The sequence below is a fragment of the Stigmatopora argus genome, chromosome 13 (genome assembly GCF_051989625.1).
Source record: "Stigmatopora argus isolate UIUO_Sarg chromosome 13, RoL_Sarg_1.0, whole genome shotgun sequence".
Lineage (NCBI taxonomy): Eukaryota > Metazoa > Chordata > Actinopteri > Syngnathiformes > Syngnathidae > Stigmatopora > Stigmatopora argus.
The window spans coordinates 8,518,021-8,541,609 of record NC_135399.1 but is presented as its reverse complement, the minus strand read 5'-3'; the positions used below and the strand labels follow the sequence as shown (position 1 = coordinate 8,541,609).

The 23,589-nt window shown below is 38.3% G+C and overlaps 3 protein-coding genes across 3 annotated transcripts; 2 read left to right on the top strand and 1 right to left on the bottom strand.

The window, feature by feature from the left end:
- Positions 1-1,857: 1,857 nt before the first annotated feature.
- LOC144086885 (integral membrane protein 2B-like) lies at positions 1,858-8,816 on the bottom strand. The gene is made up of 7 exons (XM_077617049.1): positions 8,595-8,816; positions 4,835-4,969; positions 4,681-4,749; positions 3,569-3,715; positions 3,388-3,498; positions 2,550-2,700; positions 1,858-2,436 (listed from the first exon to the last, which is right to left on the bottom strand). The coding sequence occupies exons 1-7, from the start codon at positions 8,676-8,678 to the stop codon at positions 2,348-2,350; spliced, it is 786 nt and encodes a 261-aa protein (XP_077473175.1). The 5' UTR covers positions 8,679-8,816; the 3' UTR covers positions 1,858-2,347.
- A 445-nt stretch (positions 8,817-9,261) lies between these two features.
- On the top strand, positions 9,262-11,820 carry med4 (mediator complex subunit 4). Its single transcript, XM_077617320.1, has 7 exons — positions 9,262-9,448; positions 9,590-9,656; positions 10,242-10,412; positions 11,103-11,160; positions 11,218-11,304; positions 11,377-11,508; positions 11,575-11,820. The coding sequence occupies exons 1-7, from the start codon at positions 9,342-9,344 to the stop codon at positions 11,745-11,747; spliced, it is 795 nt and encodes a 264-aa protein (XP_077473446.1). The 5' UTR covers positions 9,262-9,341; the 3' UTR covers positions 11,748-11,820.
- Positions 11,821-12,165: 345 nt separating this feature from the next.
- On the top strand, positions 12,166-19,212 carry sucla2 (succinate-CoA ligase ADP-forming subunit beta). Its single transcript, XM_077617425.1, has 11 exons — positions 12,166-12,303; positions 13,493-13,685; positions 14,300-14,399; positions 14,657-14,819; positions 15,577-15,705; positions 16,551-16,689; positions 16,991-17,152; positions 17,254-17,396; positions 17,458-17,578; positions 18,727-18,815; positions 18,909-19,212. Exons 1-11 carry the CDS (start codon positions 12,220-12,222, stop codon positions 18,981-18,983), a joined length of 1,398 nt encoding a protein of 465 aa, XP_077473551.1. The 5' UTR covers positions 12,166-12,219; the 3' UTR covers positions 18,984-19,212.
- Positions 19,213-23,589: the final 4,377 nt, after the last annotated feature.

Sequence of the window (23,589 nt, the reverse complement as noted above, 5' to 3'; positions counted from 1 at the left end):
GGTCAGTTCTCCTCATGTGGGTTTTCTCCGGGTACTCCGGTTTCCTTCCACATTCCAAAAACATGCAGGGTAGACTGGATGGAAACTCTAAATTGCCCCTAGGTATGAATGTGAGCGTGAATGGTTGTGTCTCCTGCTATTGACTGGCCACCGATTCAAGGTGTCGCCCCCTAGTGACGATAGTTAGCTGGGATAAGCTCCAGCACCCCAACGACCCTTATGAGGATAAACGGTTCAGAAAATAAATTTCTATTTATTTTTCCTTTAGTGTTGCACCTTACAGGACAGGACTAAAGTGATGTCACCGTAGATGGCAGCCAATGAGTTAAATGAGTGTCCTGTAATGGTTAAAAGAAAATCATAGATTGTGCAACCAAGGGTTAACAGTGTTTCACTACATCAATAAATGGTCTGCTGTGAAAGATCATCGGCTGGAGACAGACGCGGGGAACGCAACGTTACGGCAAACGAAACGATTACCGAGCACAATAGCGTTGATTAATTATTATCACAACTTTTTTTATGTCAAGAAGGGCGAAATTGAAAATGCAGTAGTAGTTTCAGCAAAAACGTGGTTTGACACTTTCCAAGCTTCTTGATCTTGATCTATGTGACATAGATGGATGTAAAAAGAGAATCCAGCATTTTTTAATATCATTTTTTTTTTTTTTGGGAAAAAAATAAAGTAACAATGCAAGTTTTTTTCTTCTTGTTCTGCGGCCCGTTACCAAATGACCAGTGGATTGGTGCTGAGCCATGGCCTGGGGGTTGGAGAAGTATGGTTTATTAATTGATAATAAATGAATGTATATTAATATAGGCAACATTTTTAAATAAGATTTTTAGATGATGGTGTGGCTTGACATTTTTCCACTGCAAAAAATGTGCCGTAGCTCAAAAAAGGTTGGGGAAAAAGTGATTTAGACAATTAGGTTTTTTAGTTTTTAATTCTTTTTTTGTTTAGTTTTGTAATCTAAACATATTGGATGGCTCTCTTTGCGCTTCCCACGCAGTCCAAGTTTTGTACATCATGTTCACTCCCAGGAGACTTGATTCATGCGAGTATACAGATGTTTCTTGGTTGTCAAATGTTATTCTTTTTCCCCAAAGTATCAGCTGTTATTGATCCTTGAGTTTCTGAAAAATGTGTTTTCCAGTGTGCCAAGGCATCTCCCCGGACGAGGTCCTTCGGGCTTTCCGGCAACAATATTTTTGACACCTTGTCCCATTAGCTTCAAAAATAACGGCTTGCAATCATAGGTGTGAAGAAAACACATTAAACAGTGCTTGTGTTTATCCCAGCAGGGAGGGAAACAAAACAGCAATTTTGTTGTTTTGATTGGAGAGCAGGATGATGTCAGTGTTTAGTTTTACACCAATGACCAATGCAACACATTTTTGAATTGACTACTAATGCAAGTTTGTCATTAAATTATTGATGGTTATAGACGTCCAATCTATTTGAACTGGGAGGACTTGGCAGTAAATCATCACAAGTATTAAGTTAACTCCAAGCTTCAGAAAATCTCTGGAAAAAAAGTGTATAAAGCGTGCAATACTTAACTTGGTGAACGTCCAATGAATCCATTTTTTTATTTCTATTTCACTTATAGAGGGTTAAATTATAAGAATTCCTTCAAATGGACAGGAATCCTGCAAAATCATACTCACTGTAATAAATTTTAATCTTTAAAGCTGAGTGAAAAGCTCTACCATTTTTTTATAGGTAATTAGTTAACCAATTATAAATTCAGTAAAAATATTAACTATTATATTGTACACACATCACTTGCATGTGTTTATTCCCCACCTTTAGCTGGCGTGGTTAAGTGGAATAAGAGGTGAAAGAAACAAATATTTGTGGTATTTTCTATGTTGGACCAATCAAAAATTATACAAACATACGTACACGATACATTTTAGTCAACGAGTTATTAATACACACGCAAAAGAAATACAGGCGAAATCTCATTGATTTTTTTTCCCTGTCTGACTGCCCAAATTGAAATCAAAAGAAAAAGACAATCAGACAGGAGTCCAGTTCATGATTAAACAAGTGTTAACGCTACAGCACAAGCAGAAGATTACAACAACAACAAAAATATCACCCTGCATTCCTCTTGTGCTCACATATATCGACCAATCAACAAGATGACAATCAGACCATCACTGAAATGACAATTCAGTAGCCCTTTTGAGCATATTCCCCCTCCCCCCAAATAAGAAAAAAAAAGCTAGCCGGCCAGTGTTGTCCACACATCACAATTCACTTTCGCTGGCCACTTGACAAAGAAAAGCTCCAGATGAAGTACAAACATCAACAACCAGCAAAGCATCTCCCACCGACTTAAAGCTGGCAGATGGTGGTCTCCACCACAACCTTGCTCTCAAAGTGCCGAATCTTGCGGCAGTCCAGGGCTTCGCGTTTCTGCATGCCTGCAAAATAACAACAACGCCGTTTAGCCACTTGAGAGTACTCTGAATATTTTCCGTTATAACGTACAAACAAAACCCCGCAATTTGATTTCCTTCATGTTTTTCGGACTTACCAAGGATCCTGTCGCGTCGCTGCAGCTTGAAGGTATCCTTGCCACGGCACAATTTGTGGATGAAGTAACCCAACTGGTCCACGTGCTCTAAGCGCTCGGTCACCATCATCTCCTCGTGCACCAGGTACGACTGAGGCAGGTAGGTTCCGGCCTGCAGGGGGCGGTCAGAATAAGATAGGCCAGGGGTGTCAGACTCGGGTTGGTTCGCGGGCCGCGTTAACGTCAACTCGATTTCATGTGGGCTGGACCATTTTAGATAAACTTAGATAGACTTTTTATAAATGGATTAAAAGAACTGGATTAAAAGCCCTGAATATTCAGTTTTTATAGATCTAAAACAATGTTTATTTTAGCTTTTGTTTATATATTTTTAGATTTTACAAAATGATTTTTGAACTAAAAACACAGAAAAAATTGATTAAAAAATTACAATTATTGATTTAAAAGGGGGAAAATCAGGAAATTTAATATACATCTATACTATTAATTTTAGTTTGATCCTAAAACAGAAAGTTGGCACTCATGATTTACTTTCCCGGGCCACACAAAATGATGCGGCGGGCCAGATTTGGCCCCCGGGCCGCCACTTTGACACATGTGAGATAGGCCATGGATGTCCAAACTATTCCACAAAGGACTGCAATGGGTGCAGGTTTTTGTTCCAACGGATCCAGCACAGACAGTTTAAGCAATGAGGTTTCTTCTCAAACGAGCAGTACCTGATGCCAATCAACTGATTACACGTTTAAGACACCAGATTGGTGAAAATGTATCCTATTCATTGGTTGGAATGAAAACCTGCACCCACGTTGGCCCTTGAGGACCCAAGCCGCCTTACCTTGATGTTGACAAGCAGCTCCAGGAAGTCCCGGGGAGGCATGACGACTGACGTGTTGAGCGGCATGACGTAGCATTTGTTAAGACTCAGGTCCAGGTAGGCTGTCAGCCTCTGAACAAAAAATGGCCATGTCAAGAGTGGCGACTGGACGACGGCATCTGGGCTTGCTCGGCCCGCTCACCCTCTGGAAGTCGTGGACGATGTCGGCCGGGTCGCTGTCCTCAAACTCGGGCACGGGTACGTTGATGAGCGCTACCTGCTCTCGCTCAAGAACTTGGATTCTCTCCTCCAGCTGCCGTAGAGGGTTCGCCAGCTCCGCCTCCACCTGCTAACAGTTGACGGAACACAGAGTCAAAAAACCTGAACCTGTCTATTTCTACTCATTCTACATTAGGGGTGTCAGACTAGGGGTTGGTTCGCGGGCCGCATTAACGTCAACACGATTTCATGTGGGCCGGACCATTTTAGATATAATATTTAGATTTTTTTTTTAATAAATGGATTAAAAGAACTGGATTAAAATCCCTGAATATTCTGTTTTTTATAGATCTAAAACAATGTTTATTTTAGCTTTTTTTATATATATTTTTAGATTTTACTAAATGATTTTTGAACTAAAAACACAGAAAAAATGGATTAAAAAATTACAATTATTGATTTAAAAGGGGGAAAATCAAGAAATGTAATATACATCTATACTCTTCATTTTAATTTGATCATAAAACAGAAAGTCGGCACTCATGATTTACTTTCCCGGGCCACACAAAATGATGCGCCGGGCCAGATTTGTCCCCCGGGCCACCACTTTGACACAGGTTCTACATCAATCTCTACAAATATACCTAATACAGTCATACCTCTACTAAAGAATGCCTCTAGGCACGAAAATTTCAGGTTACGAAATGTTTTATATGCAAATGAGTGACTTGAGATACGAAAAACATCCAAGTTACGAAATCCCCCCAAAAGTAAATGCATTTCCTTATCCGTTATTCTATTTTGAAAATATTGTCGCGGATGCATTATCACATTAGAACATTGCTACCCTCTACTAGGCTCTCATTTCATCGGTCTCGTTCTATCTCATATAATGACAATAAAAGCATTCAATTCAATTGGCTGTCTCACAACAACCAATATCAATGTTTCAAGATTCTCTCTCAATGGCAGCCAATTCAAGCTCCAATTTTTACATTCTTGGTTAAATTGGGTCCATGATGTGACACTGCAATTAAAGCGTGATGTCTACCGCAATTAGGAACAGTTTTTCCCAATTGGACTATTTTAGCCAACCTCCTCCAAGTCTTCCAAGCGGAGGTCCTCCTCACGGTAATTGACGCCACACACAAATACTTCGTCGTCCTGCAAGTAGAAAAAAAATAGAGTGGTTGCAATGGAAAGAAACCAGAAATGTACTTATTCAAGGTCAGCTCAAGTTGGAACTCGCCTCGAAGAAGTAGTAGCGGTACAGGTAGGCTCCGCCCACTACCATTGCCGACAGCATGAGGGCCAGACCCAGACACATGCACCAGCGCCATGGTCGGGAATGTTGACCAACTGGACCCACGGCTGCTTCAGCATCCTGCATACATAAATAAATAACATTTGGAATTCACTGGGCAAAAGTGAGTAAAATAAAAGACTGGGAATAAAATAAAAATGGTTGAGTCAGAAAATAGAGTACCGTATTTTCACGAATATAAGGCGCACCGCATTATAAGGCGCACCCTCAATGAATGACACATTTAATTTTTCCCCATATATAAAGCACACTGGATTATAAGGCGCCCTGTCTATTTTGGAGAAAATTTAAGACTTTTAAGTGCGCCTTACAGTCGTGAAAATACGGTAAACTTTCTTTTGTGGGTCTTCTTATGGTAGCCAAGTCCACCAGAAATGGCTAGAAACCAGCTCAAATCATCAATAATAATAATAATTTCAAAATTCCTCTCAACATTAGTACTTATTGGCTGCCATTGATAGCGATAGACGTCCAAACCATTTGAACGGGGAGGGTTGCAGCGAATGAACCTTGGTCAACTTGCTGCCAACCCTCCCAGTTCAGTTAATTATTTCCTTAGGTAATTTGAAAAGCCACACTCCATGTTTTGCAACACAGACAAGTCTAGTTTGGCCACACCCGCCAGATGCTCGTCAACCCTTGCTCGCAGCGTCACGCAAATGACAGTGACTCACGGCAAAGTTATTTTGTGAAAAGTGGCCAATTTCATTGATCCCCGAAAAGCCGTGTTGTTACACGAACACTATAAAAAATGTGAGTATTCATGAGCAAACAAGGTGCAGCGGGGTTACAAGTGGAAACATGTCGACTTTTAACTTCCTGCAAAAAAATATGTCTGCTTGGTATTTCCTCTTCAGCCTGCTCAGCTGACAGGCAAAGGATTTGAAGGCAGGTTTTAAACTCCCCAGCCTTGCAACGCTTTTGGTAATTACCTGCTAATCACTTTAGAGGCGCCCAAGTTCCCTCAAAGCATCTTTAAACTTTGTTGATACTCATTTTGCACAACCAAAGTTGACCGGAAATTTGTTGTCATGAGGGTATTATTTTGCACTACTCCTTTCTTGTTAATTTTCCTTATTAACTCATTTTTCTTGTTATCTCATTGACCGCCATTAACGGGGCTGGACGGCCAATCAATTTGTCCATTCGTTAATTTTAGGTTGCTTTCGACACTCATTTTAAATCACAGCAGAAGAATGATTGGACGCCAGATTATTGGATGTCTATAAAACGACACTGAAAGAGTGAATAAAAAAATGTAGTATTTAAAATGGTGTGAAGATTTTTATCAGTATTGCTATCGAGTTGAAAGTGTTAGTAGCGTGACAACAGAAACCGTGATATAATAGTTACCATGAGATTGGTATCACAAAACATATTGTGAGACGATTAGAGGACCCCCTCCTACAAAATACGCCCCTACATTTCTCAGGGTGAGGTGCTTGTTATAATGTAACCTGGTGAAGTATAACACGGTGCACTGCAATGCCGTAGTTTAAGTCTTTAAGCTGGCTAAGCCACTTTAAAAGTAAGGAAGTAACAGCAAAGCAGATGGTCGAGCAGTTGGTAAAAACAAGTGGCAGCCGAGAAGAGGAAGAGACGCACATCCTGACACCGGAGGGCTGGAGTTGGGAGGGGTATGTGAAATGTTAACCAGGGGCTGTACAATGAACGGAATGTTAATCTTGATTGCTGGTGATATTTGCATTAAAAAATGCAGCCTCTGATCTGTATTTTAATCAAGCACTTTTCCAATGCATTCAGGGTACGCCAACTGATACGTAGACAAAAAAAGTCATACTTTTGCAAACTTCCCCTAAAACGGGTGTCAAACGGAACGTCCGATTTGCTTTGTACCTTATTCATACTATAGGTACAGAATTAAATGCGTGCGAGGGCGCCGCAAAACTAGAAGTTTGTGAGGTGTGCGATCAATTGTGTACACTACTGCACTTTGATTTTGCAATTTCCTATCCACAATCACATTCGTTCATTCTCCCCCAGCTGTCAAAACAGCGCTTTTCACCGCAACTAATGAGGAAGTAACATTAATGCAACATAGATTCGAAATGAATATCGTACAAGCTTATTGAAACAATGCCATGCCGATTGAGTGCGGTAATCAAAGCAGTGCAACTAAATATTTAAAAAGTTGAGAATTCAATGTTTAAAATACACACAGGATGAACAAAGTGAAACTATAAAATATAGGCGACAAAAATATTCGATTTTTCACAAAGTAGCCCTCAGAGGGAAAAAAAAAGTTTGGACATTCCTGCACTAGATGCTTAAAAATGCTATTGTTGTTTAAATACATTTAATCCACCCAACATGAACAATGTTACTAATTTTGTTCTTTTCTGACAAGTGTTAATCAGAAACATGTTTGACTCCATTTTTACAAAATAAAAAAAATAATTTGGACAATATGGAGTTTTAAAATGGCCTAGAAAAATTCATCGATGGGCAGATTACTAAAATAAAAATCCTAAATGAGTCAAAAAAATGACTCGACAGATTGGTCAGCTTCCTGCTTTGCATAACACGACAAAATGAGGGAAAATAGAAGTTCTGTGAATACTTCAAAAGTATTCAAATTCGTTGAACGGCAGACGCCATTCCTGCTCTTTTTCACGATTGTTCTCTAGTGAAGATAAACAAGTATTCTCCCACAATCTGAAATGTCGGGACGGTTGCACCTGTTGACCTTGAAGTGGTTTCTCAGTAAGGGAGGGCAAAAATGCCTGCAGGAAGAATGGGACAGAATGTGCCACTTTTTTTGACCACATCAGATAGCAGGAGGAAATGTTGACGCTGTATCAGAATGCAACAAGCGTCACAATTCTGAAAATGTGTTAAGGTTTTCCGGTGGTTTTCCAGTTTACAAAGCAAATAGTCAAACCCCAGAGCACATCTGGATTTAAACATTGGGAAGTATTTATTCCTTTTGTACAACTTGAAAGGTGTTATCTAAAATAAATTGTAATTAATAGTAATTTTCCTTTTTTTAACCAGATGCAGATTAAACTATGACATTGGGTGTTTTTTTTTCTAGAATGATAAAACTGTATTCTCATGTATTAGAGTTCTTTAATATTTTGAATTTATTCTCCTAGATTCCATTTATAATAATAATTTTGAGGTTTCTCTTGATTGTTTTTGCATTCAGACCTGTAAACTTGGCAGGTTTGTGACATTATTTTCATATTTTATAACTGTTCGTCACGTAGCAGGACTTAATTATTGTTACATCTCAGGTTTTCTCTGTTATTTTTATAACTAATATATAATACATTCTGACTAGGTGAAAATGGATTGGACGTCTGTCACCGTCAATGGCAGACAATGATGTAATGCAATGACGTTTTTAAAAAAGGCTGCTAAAAAAGAAACTGATGGTCTCCGAATTAAATCTGTTAGTTAAAAAATGTAGGAAAAGATCGGAATAGAAAACAAAAAAATACAAAGAAAAACAAGTCCGAAATGCCACTTGGCCAGTGTCCAACAAAAAAAGTACGAGCCGGAATTCTACTTAAAACTAAAAAAATCGAACAATACTTGAAATTCTTCGAGTCGCATATAGTAAGATCAAGTCCCTCAGATTTAGAAATAAACTTGTTGGACTTTAAAACTTAACGATGATACAACTCCAGTTAGCCATTTTTTTTCTCTTCGTCTCACTCACTTTGTCCTGGTCGGGAATAAGTGTTTCCGTGTCCTTCTTCAAATCTTTCTGCGACAATGCAGAGTTGAAAGACACCTTTACCATCGTGAAATCGTTTCAAATTCCGATCGTTGGGGGAAAAACAAAAGAAAGTAGATAATTCAGGAAAGTCTTGCTGGGTTGGATGTCGTCGCACTTTGGGTCTGAACTGTTGTTGTTACGTGAGAGAAAAAAGTAGAGCGGAAAATGTAGCGCTTACTTCCGGCGTACAATTTAAGAGCTTTACATAAAGGTAGTGTTTATGAGAATATGATAATGTTTAAACAAGGTATATGATAACCAACCACAACGGGAGTAAACTAAAATGATTAAAATAATTAAAATACATCTAGTGCGGTCACTGATAGCCAACTAGTTAAATATGTGCTTGTGAGGGGCTAAACAAATACAAATAAATAAAAACTAATTGTTTTCTCATTTTATTTGAATGTATTTTAGTAAGAAACTTGAGTCAATACTGATTTGGCGGACCAGATCTGCCACTCGGGCCTTGACTTTGACACCAGTGTCTTATTTCATCAATATTTGTCAGGGTTAAGTGTCTTCTAAAACAATGTTGCAAGGTTTTGTTTTTGTATTTTAATTTTAGGGTGCATTTTTTCTAATTTAAACGAAATATTTTGTGTAAAACTAATGAAGTGTAATTCCATGGAGCAGAAACAATAAATAAAACCGCAAAAAGTTGTTATGTAATCGTCATTTCCGTTTATGCCGGTTACGGAAGTTGCAGGCGCAATCATGGCGGCCACCATAACAGTAAAGTCAACAAAAGAGCGTCTGTTAAGTGTTTTGGACGATTTGGAGGTTTTATCCCGGTATGGTGAAAGCCTTTATCACTTTTTTGATTCATGCAAATAAATAGTGCTTTTTATTAATTTTCTGTTTTTGTTTGACGCCATTCATTGTGAGCTAATATTGCCTTTTTCTAACTGTGAGGCTCATGTTTTGCTTTCCAGAGAGCTGATCGAGATGTTGGCTCTATCTAGGAGTCAGAAACTCCCTCAGGCAGGCGAAGATACCCAGGTACTCGCAAAACATTTTCTTAAAGTCCGTTCTGTGCGTTTATGTTCATTCTAAAACAACAAGCTCGTCTAATGAAAAAGTTGTTCACTACAGTACCATTTTCGTCAGTGAATTATGTGTGTAATATATGCTGACAGGTAGAAGAACTCAAATTTCACTAAATTTGGGTGCTTATGTAAAAAAAAAAGAAAACAAACAAACACTACTCTAAAAAACATTGTATACGAAATCAAACAGACCAGTTACTTTAAAGCTAATATATTTTCGCTGGGGCGACTCTTTAATCACGTGAAGAGTGTTTACATTCATTATGATCATATTATCATTTCTCAAAAAACAAAACTTGACCAGTAAAATTTATCGTTGCATGCGATTCACTTAATGTCCACTGGAGGGTACTAAAGAGGCTTGAACCACTTCTCGAAGCATTGCATGGAAAGCCTCAATGCTTTAAGAAGCCTCATCTCACCATCGCTAATGAGAAAATACACCTTTGGCACTGGATTAGACTGAGATAAAACCAATCCTCTCAGATCTCTAAACGTGTTTGACTTACTGGTGGTTGTGTTGTGTCATGCATTTCAGATCCTAGAGCTGCTGGTGCAGCGTGACCGTGAGTTCCAGGACCTGATGGAAGTCGCCCAGCAGCAGGGAAAGGTACACCAGGAAATGCAACAGCTGGAGAAGGAGGTGGAGAAACGAGACAGCGACATACAGCAGCTACAGAAGCAGCTCAAGGAGGCTGAACACACCCTCGTAAGGCCTTGGCATGAACATTTCACTATTCACCTGTTTGTTTTTTGACTATTAAATCAATGATGGTTGTTTTTTGCTCTTTTTGAAATTCCACAAGATAGTGCCAAAGATGTTTGGGAAAAAAATAAAGATTGTTTCAGTGCCGCTGCCGGCAAACCATCCAATCAATTTCAACTGGGAATAATCGCTGCTAGCCTACCAGTCAAAATGTATTGGACTTCTATCATACTCAATGGCAGCCTATGACTTAATAGGTCACTGTTATAATAATTAAAAAAAACATTTTTCATTGTGTTAGTTCTTATAGATGGTTTTAAGTCATCTTTGGTTGGGAATCCAGAACTAATTTCTTTTTTTCTATATTTTTGTTTTGTTTTTTTAACTACATGATCTCTATTTTATTTAAAAACAACAATAAAGAAAACTACAACTACTTATTTACCACCAATGAGTCTTTTATAAAAATAAATAAATAAAATAAACATTGACATTCTATGAAATGAAAACGGATATGGCTACTTCTCCATATAGTAACAACATAGCAAGTATCGCTCTGAAAAAAAAATCTTGACGTGCTTGAAAAAAAAGGCTGCAGTTTTGGAACCATCATGCCGGTTCCAGTTCTAATCAATGTAAGAAATGTAACTAAATGTGAGATTGTGATAGGATCCCGTATTTTCTGGTTGACAGGCAACAGCCGTTTACCAGGCTAAGGAGAAGCTAAAGTCCATTGAACGAGCCAGGAAAGGTATGCCAGAAACATGTGTTGATTTCTTACTTCATTGACAGCTTTTTCTCTTCACAGGTTGTATATCCTCCGAGGAACTCATCAAGTACGCACACAGGATCAGCGCTAGCAACGCTGTATGTGCGCCACTTAACTGGCTCCCAGGTCTGTTTGTTTGAAGGACTGACAACTAGTCCATTGTTTCGTGTACCCTTACCGTCCAATCATGTCACTCAGGTGACCCCCGGCGGCCATACCCGACAGACCTTGAAATGCGGAGTGGCGTGTTAGGTCACATGGCGAACCTGCCAACCAACGGTGTCAACGGGCACCTGCCTGGCGACGCCCTCGCCGCTGGGAGGTTGCCAGGTACTCGGACGCCTTTGGCACTGTTAAGTGTGAAAAATTATAACACCATATGTTTGCCCCCCATAGACGTGCTGACGCCACACTACCCTTGGCAGTCGTCAGAGCTCTCTGTCGGCATGTTGCCCCCACATCACTCCAACGACTTTGGCTTGGAGCCTCCCGGGCACAACAAGGAGAACGAAGACGACGTGGAGGCCATGTCTACCGATTCCTCCAGCAGCAGTAGCGACTCGGACTGAGATGTGGAAATGCGTGAATGTGTCATGTTCATAATTATTCTTGTAAATAAATAATTTTGAGTAGATCGGTGTATTTTGTCTCAGGTTTTTGTATAATTTACTTTTTAGCTGCCATAGACTCCGCGGCAATAGACTTCCAATTGATTTTGACTGGGAGGGGTGGTGGTAACATTTATTGTTGCAGTTTGTTTTTTTAGTATGAATTAATTTATTTTGCTAATTACAACAACACAACACATACTCAGCATGACAGTGCTCCCTTCAGGGACACCTAGTAATACTTTGTTTTCTCTAATAATTTAAAATATGTTAATCGCCCATACAATTATATAGAATAGTTGGAGTAATCGTGTTTATACTTGACAGGGTGAAGAATTTTGAAAACTGAAACGTCCCATATTTTTAAACACGACATGAGGCGCTCCTTCTCTAGTTCCGCGCATGCGCACCGCATCTACTCAGAGAAGCAGTCATGGCGACGTCCCTGATCTGCGGCCGTTTGACGGCTAGCCTGAGAAATTCGGGGACCAAGGGCGCCATTAACTCCGCGTCCAAGGTGAGTGCTTATCCGCAGAAAAGTGAAGGCTTCGGTTACTGTGTGGCCGCAAGAAGTGACACCGATGCGGCCTCCACCGGCCGCCAAATCTGCCACTAAGAGAAAAGGGTCAAAATGACATTAGCCTGAATGCTCGTTATAATTTATTTGCGAATGAGCGCTGTGTTATATTTAATGCTCCTTTTAAAACACCCCCTAAAGCCGCACGTGAATGCTTTCCTTGTTGGTTTTTGTAGGTTAAGTTTGCGCGAGGGGTTGACATGTTGGTGAATAGTGACCTCCAACTGGACAAGTGTATTTAGCTTGGTGAGCTAAATGTATCGCCTAACACAGGACGGCCAACGCAAGTAAACAAGCTAACGATGGTCGTCATTCATTGTCGCAAAGACCTCATTGCTGTCGTAATTAATCACACTGCTTCTTTGCTATTAAACTTGTATTTTTTTTTTAATCCTGTGTAATATTTTAAACAATAATTGATTTACTTGACAACAGGGTTGTTTTTCTAGAAACAATTCAAGTGATGGAAATAGCAGCTGACAAATAATGTCACGTGCTCTCTTTCAATGAAAATACACACATTTCTGGCTTATTTTCATGTGTGACCTTTTTTGTTGAATCTGAGTTACAAACTGTCAGAACCTTACAAATATTTAAAAGTAACCTTGTTCAAGGTTTATATCAGGAACAAGTAACTTTGTACTTCATTTGATTTTCAAAGTAACTTGTTTAGCTAACAAAATAGTTTGTTAGTTGCATTAAATAGCCGCAGACAAACTAGTTTGATGTAAAATGTCAACATTTTCCTCTAGTAAAACAGATAATTTATCATGACTTCACTTTAGCAGGCTACTTGTTTTATTAAAAAGAATATACCATTTGTAATTTTACTTATTATAAATAGTGTTCTTATTATAATGGACACTTTATTCAATATATGTATACAAAATTCGAAATAGAAAACCTGACAGACCTTTTTACCTGACATAATATTTAACTTTTACTTTAGTAATGTAAAAAAAAAAAAAATTCTAAAATAAGGTAACTATAATTTATAATCTTCCAAACATATTTTATGAAAGATGGACAGGGTATTGACAACAAAAGCGGCAAGATATGAAACATTTTTTTCTGTCAGTGCTTTGCCTACTCTACTCAATCAGATAAAATTTAATTTCTTTCTGTCCAGGTTTTAGCAGGCTCTTCGGGCTTATTGGGAGGCCATCTGCCGACACCACCGCCGCTTCAACAGCAGCAACGAAGGAGCCTGTCCCTGCACGAGTACATGAGCATCAGCCTGCTCAAAGACGCCGGTATCTCCGTGCCAGCCGGCATGGTGGCCAGCTCCTCTGACGAGGCCTACGCCATTGCTAAGGAAATCGGTCAGTACTCTACTTGAAATTTCGCAAGCGGATTGGAATTCTATCTGTGATGAAAGTCAAAGAAAGGCAGACTGTAATTTGTGCACATACACAAACTTGAAAATGTCTGTTGCAATCCTGGCATGCTGAAACTTCGCTAAGCTTTTGTGTGTGTGCGTGTGTGCCCTTCTTAAATAGCCACTAGCTCTGCCAAACTTGGTGTTCAAGACTTAGTTGTGTCAAGTGACAACAGCTGTTTTGTTTAAACACAGGACAGCACTAAACTATTTTTTTACGTGTGGGATTAAAGTAACACAGAATTTTTATTTTGGGGGTGTTCATGCACGTTAATTATATTTACATAAATGATTTGATTTTTTTCAATTTTTTCAGTAAGTTACAAAACACACACATTATAAATAATAAATACCTGCAATGTTTTTTGAAGGGAAACAAGTCACCAGAAATAGTCATTTTAAGAATAAGTTATTTTTTGGGATTACATGAAGGGTGAAAAGAAACATTACCAGAAAAATAACATTTAGGGGGAAAATAGTCAATAGTAAGATGAGAATAGTGCCATTAAAAGATATGCAAAAGCTAAATGTGACTTGATTTTGGTCTGTGTTTGTAAGGTTCCAAGGATCTCGTGGTGAAAGCTCAGGTTCTAGCGGGCGGTCGAGGCAAGGGAACGTTCGAAGGAGGACTGAAGGGTGGCGTCAGGATCGTCTACTCGTAAGCGCTTTCCTCCTCCATCAGTGTGCTGATGATTCAGCTCCATTAAGAACAAAACCTTACTTCATTTTAAAAATAGAACTGTGTTGTATTGAATTTTTTCCACCATTTGAATTTGAGCTGAGATTCAGAAAGGGCAAGTGACATTTGTTACTTTTGTGCCTTGTAAATAGAAATCGTAGAGCAATTTAACATGAACGTTGAGTCAATTAAAACATTTTCATTTGTGATCAGTTTTGCATTTTTGGGTGTTGCAGGCCAGAGGAGGCCCGGGACATTTCCTCACAGATGATTGGTCGCAAGCTGTACACGAAGCAGACTGGCGAGGCGGGTCGTATCTGTAACCAGGTGTTCATCTGCGAGCGGCGCTATCCACGAAGGGAGTATTACTTTGCCATTACCATGGAGAGATCTTTCCAGGTGAGTTCACAAATATTTTTGACGACACTAAACACGTTTATTTTAGAGCTAGGGTGAAAAAAAACAAATTAAATTTTACAGGAGCCAATGCTACACATAAAGTAATATTTTAAAGAATAAATCAATGTTAAAATTTGTTTCACAAGCAAAAAAATCTTAATATAAGAATTGAAAAATTTAAAACATTTCAGGTATAATATGAATAAATAAATATACTGGTATTTTGACCCGATTTTTAAGAAGGTTATGATATTCCAAAAATGTTGCCAGTATTTTTGAGAATAGTTTCAAAATTCCAATGGAGTGTTTTTTAGGACTTAAAAAATGTTTTTAGTTTTGGTAGTGTTTGAAAAAAATGTGTTCTAGTTTTCTTTTTTTTTATCTGTCCACAATGGAAAGTAACAGTGAGATGAAGAAAATATGTCCCGGATTACAAAGGTGTTTTTTTTTTCAAGAAAAACTCATAACTATAATCAATTACCTTTTTTTGCAAGAAAATAAAATACACTGACTTTCTCCTTTATGTCCTTGGTGTATAAATTGAAATAAATCAGGTGTCTTTCCTTGTGGGCACCACTAGATAGCAGCACCCTATAAAGATCTCTTACTCCCCTCCAAAATCGACAAATCATAAAAAAAAAGATCTTTTTGTAAAATGTTTCAGACCAATGTCTAATCTATATTTCACTCACAAACCGTGCTGCCTAGTATATTTTCTTGAAGCCAATTTGAGTGCTCTTTTGTGTGCATACCGCAGGGCCCCGTGTTGATTGGGAGCTCGCAGGGGGGTGTCAACATCGAAGATGTGGCGGCGGAAAATCCAGACGCCATTGTCAAGGAGCCCATCGACATCGTGGAGGGCATCAAGATGGAACAGGCGCTTAAGGTTCAAATCGATACAAACAAACCCAACACCAACGGTGCTCGAAAAGGCATAGGAAAAAAGGAGTTATGGTTATCTGTTTTTCTTTGTCAACATTTAAAATCACTCCGTGCTACACTGCTTCATGCGAGCACTTTTATTTGCAATTAACCTTTCCGAGGAACAAGTGCTGGGTGCAGTTATCTACTTTTATTACTTTAGTCAGTCATTCACCTAATGTAAAATCAAGTTTTTTCCCCATCTCAATCAGCAGGAAAAAAAATCAATATGTTAAAAAATCCTGCCTCAAGTGTTTGTTGCACAAAAAGTGGTATTTAATACCTAATGCCAAATGTGGTTGGGAAAAAAACAGTTGTATTTTTTTTAGCTGAATAAAAATCTGCGATTAAAGTCCAGATATTCCATAAGAGAATAATCTCTATTGTGATTAACTCATTGGCGGCTATTGGCGGCCATAGACGTCCACGCCATTTGAAATCGGAGGAATGCCAGCGAATGAAAATGACTCTTCGCTCTTGGCTTCCCAGTCCAAATTTGGACATCTATTAGCGACAAACTCATTGAATCTCACAGTGCAATTTGTCTACATATCAACTATCGCTGTCAATGGCAGACAAGGTTTGTTTGTTTTTCAAAACAACTGACATTTATGTAGATTTAAGTTTTTAAAAAAGTGGGAATATTTTTAGACTCATTAAATTATTTTTATGACAATAGTTTTTTTTTCAAGACGAATCTCCTTTAGGCCGTGTCTGTGTCGGTGGTGTTGGTTTTACAACAGAGTCATTTGTATGTCTAGTTTATTTGACATCCAAGTGGTGAACAAATGTGATGCGTTTGGGTTTTAGGTGGCGGTGAAGATGGGCTTCCCGCCGGCGCTACAGAAGGAGGCAGCTGAAAATATGATCAAGCTCTACAATGTATTCATCAAATATGACGCCTCCATGTTGGAGATCAACCCCATGGTGGAGGATTCCTCAGGCATTGGTATGCACTCAAAACACACAAAATTTAGTACAGGTTCTAATTTATAAAAACTAAAGTCAAGGTAGTTCACCGTAAGTTTATACGGTGTGGCGATTTATCACACCTGATTTGTTAGTATATATAGACATCTACTGGCTGTCGACTGTAGAGTTGAGCACAGTGAATTTTTACTACATATCATTAAATGTGACAACAATTTTACAATAATAGAGTTTTATAGAAACACCTGATTTACTATCATTTTGGCAATGTATGTCGTCATATCAACCCTAAGTCAAGGGGTGTTGTTTCCTGTCCGCAGTGATGTGCATGGACGCCAAGATCAACTTTGACACCAATGCCGCCTACCGACAGAAGGTGGTTTTCGACCTCCAGGACTGGACCCAGGAGGACCCCCGAGACCGGCAGGCAGCCAAGGCCGATCTCAACTACATCGGCCTGGACGGCACTATCGGTTGCCTCGGTGCGTCAAAGCTGACCAAAAACAATGGAATGTTGTCATGTATAGTTGCTAGTTAGCTAGTTTCCTTAGCCCTCCTGTTCGCTTTTATGTTTGCACTATAGTGAATGGTGCTGGCCTAGCTATGGCCACCATGGACATCATCAAACTTCACGGTGGGACGCCTGCCAACTTCTTAGACGTTGGGGGCGGCGCCACTGCCCACCAGGTCACCGAGGCCTTCAAGCTGATCACGTCCGACAGGAAGGCGAGTACAGCAAAGACGCTTTAGCTAATTCGCTAAGACTAAAGTGCTAACGTTCCCGCAGGTTCAAGCCATCCTGGTCAACATCTTCGGCGGCATTATGAGGTGTGATGTCATCGCCCAAGGCATCATCATGGCTGTCCTAGACCTCGACCTCAAGATTCCCATTGTTGTGCGACTGCAAGGTGAACAGAAAGTTGTTGCTTGTTCAATGATGACTGCTGTTACTCAATATTTCAAGTTATAACAAGTGTCCGACATCTGTGTAGTATTTAAAGAAATCTCGCAATTCATTCATTTTCCGTACCAATTATCCTCACAAGGGTGGGAGCCATATACTTTATATCACTTGAAGTGACACTGCCCTCTACTGTCTTTTTTGTCTTCCCAACAATGCCCAATGGCCACAAAGACAAGCTTTATACTGTATTTATTTTACACTCCAGAGGGCAGAAGGATAAATCCTCTTCATTTTATTTTCTCTAAAAGATGTAGGCATGTCTGTAAAAAAAAAAAGTTAAATCCATGCATGTGGAAAATTTTTGCAGACATATGCCATCTGTTCAGTTTTTTTTCTTCTGTTTTTCACGTAACGCACTTTGTGCAATATTTTCTATGAATATATATTTTTCTTGAAATATGATAACAAAAATTTAATTCCATATGGCCCTGTTACCAAATTAAAAAATATCTATATATAATTCAGGGTTCTACATTAATTTATTTTGCCACCTCCCCATCTGTTTTACCTGCCTGAGGTGGCAATCCTAATTTCATGTTTATTAGTACTGGTACAATCATGGAGGAGACAAAATCCCAATGAAACATGATTAATGTGCACTGGCCTGCATGATTAAAAATTAATATTCGTTGCAAAATAGTGGCGCCCTTAAGAAAGCAGACAAATATTTCACATGAGCAGTGGAAAAAGTTCACATGCGCAGAAGACGAAAATATGTCACAAAATGGCCACGCCCATGGCAGGAAACTAAACAGACAAAGAGATTGTGATCTTCCTCATTTATTTTACATCACATAATCAAAATGTTACCTGCCCTTCCGGCCACCTGTCAAAACGTAATTAGCTGTCTGAAAGGAGTACTTTGGCTGCCCTGTGCATTCGGGCGGTCGTTAATGTTAAGCCCTTTTTTATAGCATCTCTGTCTCGTCCATCACCGCCAATGGAAGGAAGGCAGTGAGCTAAAGTTGTGCAAATCTTTCTTGAAATAAATATACATATACATCTTATTAATGAATATTTTCGTGTGAATAGTCTTATATTTTAGTTTTTAGAGGTTGTGGTTTCTTGCTGCTAACAATGATTTATAATTAGGTACACGGGTGGATGATGCCAAAGCTCTGATTGCCGCTAGCCCTTTGAAAATCTTGGCCTGCGACGACCTGGACGAAGCAGCCAAAATGGTACCCACACTGGGGTTGCATACATAAAAATACTTTACAATGCTATATCAAGTCTCATTAAACACTATATATTGTATTTGGACTCGTTTGCAGGTGGTGAGGCTTTCGGAAATCGTCTCGTTGGCAAAAGAGGCGCAAGTGGACATCACTTTCCAACTTCCTATCTGATCGCTTCCTCTTCTTCCTCACTGCAAGCACTTCCTCGTTAACCTCATCTGGACACCCCGCTCCCAAAAGTACCCCCGCCTTTTTTCCCCTTTGTGGTCTGGTGGTGGCGATAACTCACCTTGGCCACCCCTTTTTTTAAAGTTTTTGCTGTCTTGACGCACTTAAGACACACAAGTACACACTGCTTACACTGGAATGGTACATTTGCACACTCCTCATTACACACACACACACACACACACTCCTGACTCATTTCAAACACAAAATGCTTACTCCTCACTGTTTATTTTTGCTGTTTCCATTAATGATGAATTTTGATGAAAGCCATTTTTCAGGAGCAAATGATGCTCATAAAGCAAAAAACACAGCCCGTGCCATCCAGCCAATGTTGCTGAGCGATAACGGCTCGCAAAGCAACTCAATTTCCTCTGAGATAAAATGGTGATAAACAACACAGTGCCACTGATTTGCAGGTGAGAGATAACCCTCTTCCAAACACCCACAGTCTATAGATTCCATTACCTGGTACCCATTTGCAACATAATGCTTTCCAAAGGCAGTATCGTTATCAGAATGAATCAACTCAAACATGACATGAAGAATTATTTAATGTATGATTTGACGTGTGATTTATATTTGGAAAACATTAGCAATATGAAATTTGGCTCACAAGAAGGTATCACAATACAATACAACTATGCCAGGTTTAAAAAAAATGATAGTATCACAATAGGATATGACTTTTTTTAAACCTACATTGGCAGTTAAATTTATAGTTGGACAAATTTAATAGAGCAATATGCAAAAACACTTGTCGTGATAAGATATCTCATTACTTTGCTCAAATTGAATATTTCATGGTACTTTACAACATTAGCATCATAATATGCGGTGAAAGCTAGCAATTGATGTCCACCACTTGATATAAGATTTTAGTATTTGACTACAATGAAGGACATTAGATTGGCCATTAATGGTAATATTTTAAAAAAATAATAATAATTGGCGACGGCATTACGAACATTTGCAGTTAAAATCACTAAAACCTGGACTGGAGTTGCATTTTCAGACAGTAGTGTCATCTGTCAGACATCTCTTTATTTTTCCACTGATATAGACTATCATGGTACACCGTTTGGAAAGTTAGCCATTGCAAAATTTGGGATGAATGTCTTTAAAATTCCAGTACGACGATACAAAATAATAGTGTAATAGCAATATTTCAATTCCCCCTTATGTCTGTTTCAACATCAATTCTCGACGTTAATAGTATAGCGATTCCACACCACAAGTGGGAAAAAATGTGTCTGACATTGACACAGGGCGACCCCATGTTTCAAACGACACTACACGCTATTTCCGATTTTGCCAGACATTTCCATTCGTCGTTATTTCCTGCCGCGTGTTGGTCGCTATCAACCCTGATCTCATCTCGGTGAATTATTCAGATCCTCTGTAATGGAACTTTTTTTTTATCGGTGAAGAAGCAGCAAAAGCAGTGGCGGTTTCCCCCGCGGCCAGCGAGCAAATCTAAATGTAGAGTCGTCGTCATCACAACGCTAAATCACCTCGTGGGAGCTCAAATTAAATACGTCCTTTTGATTCAAAGGCGTTATTCCGCGAGAGGCAAAGATGTCGCGTGGCAGCTTCCATTTGTCTTCTGTTACTTTTTTTGCACACTGGAATTGCGCTTCCTTGCTTTATTTATCTGCTTTCGTGGAAATGACCTCGTCCCGTTTAGGCGACCATAAACGCTTTAGCATAGGATTTGGCCAACGTTGAACTGTATTATGAGACGATGGAGTTACAATTTCTGCCGTTGGTTCACACAGTATCATATGTTTGATCATACAGGGATCATAGTATGATATTGGAGTATTTGCTGGTCATGTCACAATATAATGCTATACATATATGTTTTGTTTAGCTTTACAGTTCAATGCTACTATGTTACATCATTGCTATATTTTCCTCAATATATGATCACAATATTAAAAGGTTTACCTGCGACCTGAGATTTTGCCTGCGATAAGGACCGTATTGCAATATTTTGTCATGTCACAGTATCAAGATATTACTAGAAATCTAGGCAATAATTGTTTTTATTGCAGAACACTTGCAATATTGCTCGATTTAATTCTGATAGGATCACTATATCGAAATTTGGAAAATAAGTGTTGGTAATATCAAGATAAAATAACTTGTATAATGATACACAATTGGAATAGTATTTAACAGATCTTGACTTATAAGATATTTAATAACAGTACCTGGATACAAGCCAAAGGTTGCTATAACATGCTATAATAGCAAATTACAATTTTGACTGTATTATCACAATACTTTAATGCACTGTTTGTTCACTAGTGACCGTATCACGATCCACTTTTGAAATATTTGTCAAATAGCAGTATTACTTTCTGATATTGACATTTGAAAACAGTTGTACCTTCATGTGATATTACAATTACTGTTTAATTTCATACAGCGAGATGCGTAAGGTAAAAAAGATGTGATTTCTAGTTTCACGTTGTGGTTCAATACTGTAACAACACAATATCAATATCAATACTGTACCGTGAATAGAACAATTTTAAATACGTCTACACCGCCCCTAATGTTTTGCCACCATCATGCCACAAGGAATGTGACCCATCCCTCCTTTAAAGCCCCTTTTTTGTTTGCTTGACCCGAGCAACGTGTTGAAATGTTGTAAATAAGCCAAGTGACGCTCTGTAAGATATTTCTGCTTCTTCTCAAAGATGCGAAAAATAAAGACAGAAACATGAGAGCTTCATCTGATACGTTTTCAAAGGCTGTGCATGCCTTTTTGTTTCTTTTATTACAAACAATTAGGCTTCTCATTCATGGACTTAGTTGACAATCGATGAGTGAATTGATCATTGCAACTCTATATTTGGCTGCCATCAATTCCTGATTCTCTCACTGTGTCACTGTCTTTTTAAATCTTTTCAAAAAAAAAACCTTTCTCTTGCTCCAGCAGCACCATTTAGTTTGAAAATGGATGTAACCACTATTCCCGCAAAATCATTTTTCCTCACTTCATTAAAAAACAACCGCCGTGCATGCATTTATGTCTGCGTGCTACCGTTAAAATCCATCTGCGCTCTTGCGAACTGTGTGTTCCGGTGCGTAATTGTGAAAATTATTGGATTAAGTAGCTTTTTTTTTGCTGCCGTTTCAAGCTCCAAATTATGGAGAGAGCAGAAAATTAGATTGGAAGCTGCAAATCATAATAATGATCATCATAATAACTAAATGAGTTGGCCACTTTGTATGCTTTCATCATTAAAGCAAAACCAATGTCGCTCTGACAAGAACAAATGATGTAACTTTGTTGTAATTGCAAAGCATTTCCAAATTTCGAAACAGGCTTTTAGGTCAAATCATCTTTATACTACAGACATTTATTACCTAAGAATTGACTAAAGCCTCTTTGAGCACTGAACGGATTCAATTGTTTATTTCTGTTTTATTATTATATATTTTTAATTCATTCATTAATTTTCCGAACCGCTTGTCCTTACTGGGTTGAAAGTTCAAACTCCACACCTGGGATCGAACCCTCGACCCCAAAACTGTGAGGCCGATGCGCTAGCCACTCGTCCATGAGGCTATTTTTAAATTAAAAAACAAAAAATAGAAAAAGCATTTGGCTTCATTTATTACATTAATATGAATTAATTAACAAATATTGAAATACTACATGTATTTTTAATTATATTTAACATTTATCTTTAAAAGGTTTCTTTTTTTATTGTGCAAATTCTATCGGTCAGCCTATTCATTGTAAAACTTCAATATTTTTGCACCTTTTTTTTTTGGTTAAAGAAAGACAACATAAAATTATTTAAAAAATATATAAATGCATTCGTAAAAAGCCCAAAATATTTTTAAACAATAAATACAAAGTATTTTACAATTAAAATATTTTTTTATGAAAAGAACAATATGATAGGAGAAAATAAATTATTGTTGAAATTCTAGATTATCTTAGTAATGTATCAAAAATTTGCAAACATCAGTTTTTTTTCTTTGGACAACAATGACAGTCACATTTCCAAGATAGTTCTGGTTTCAACATTTTTCAGCAAATATTTTTTACTTCCAATGCAATCAACAAAATGTAAAATCCTGACTAAACATAACACTTGATATTTTTATATACAAACCAATTAGTCTGAATGAAAATCATTGGTGGAAGCCCTAATATGAATCATTTGGCATGACTTTGGCATTATAAAATGAGGAAATATTGCTCCTAATAGTTATTGTGTCAGTCAGCGTGACTTAATATGTGATATGTATCCCACAGATTTTCTTAGTTCAAGAATTTTTGAACAGACAAAACATTTTATCATCACATGCGAAAATAAAAGCTACAAATCTGGAACGCTTTCGTTAAGCCCTTTAGTTTGAGGTGTGACTCTGTATGTGATAAACTGTGCTACCAGATTCACTTATTTCAAGAAAATCTAGACGTTTTCTGATCGTTATAAAATGCATCGCCAAAATAGCATTTCTAGAACTCCTGTCAAGAAGGCATAGAACAAAAACTGTTAAGAACGATATGCTGGCTGCCTAC

Bases quoted from the DNA above. Each gene is read 5' to 3' on its own strand.
- LOC144086885 (XM_077617049.1), bottom strand. From the start codon at position 8,678: ATGGTAAAGGTGTCTTTCAACTCTGCATTGTCGCAGAAAGATTTGAAG. The intron at 4,750-4,834 runs GCGAGTTCCAAC...TTCTACTTGCAG, and splicing joins ACCGCTACTACTTCTTCGAG to GACGACGAAGTATTTGTGTG. The intron at 3,716-4,680 runs GTTGGCTAAAAT...GTCAACTGTTAG, and splicing joins GCTTGGAAGACTTGGAGGAG to CAGGTGGAGGCGGAGCTGGC.
- med4 (XM_077617320.1), top strand. From the start codon at position 9,342: ATGCCGGTTACGGAAGTTGCAGGCGCAATCATGGCGGCCACCATAACA. The intron at 10,413-11,102 runs GTAAGGCCTTGG...TCTGGTTGACAG, and splicing joins AGGAGGCTGAACACACCCTC to GCAACAGCCGTTTACCAGGC. The intron at 11,509-11,574 runs GTACTCGGACGC...TGCCCCCCATAG, and splicing joins CGCCGCTGGGAGGTTGCCAG to ACGTGCTGACGCCACACTAC.
- sucla2 (XM_077617425.1), top strand. From the start codon at position 12,220: ATGGCGACGTCCCTGATCTGCGGCCGTTTGACGGCTAGCCTGAGAAAT. The intron at 15,706-16,550 runs GTTCAAATCGAT...TTTGGGTTTTAG, and splicing joins AGATGGAACAGGCGCTTAAG to GTGGCGGTGAAGATGGGCTT. The intron at 17,579-18,726 runs GTGAACAGAAAG...ATTTATAATTAG, and splicing joins CATTGTTGTGCGACTGCAAG to GTACACGGGTGGATGATGCC.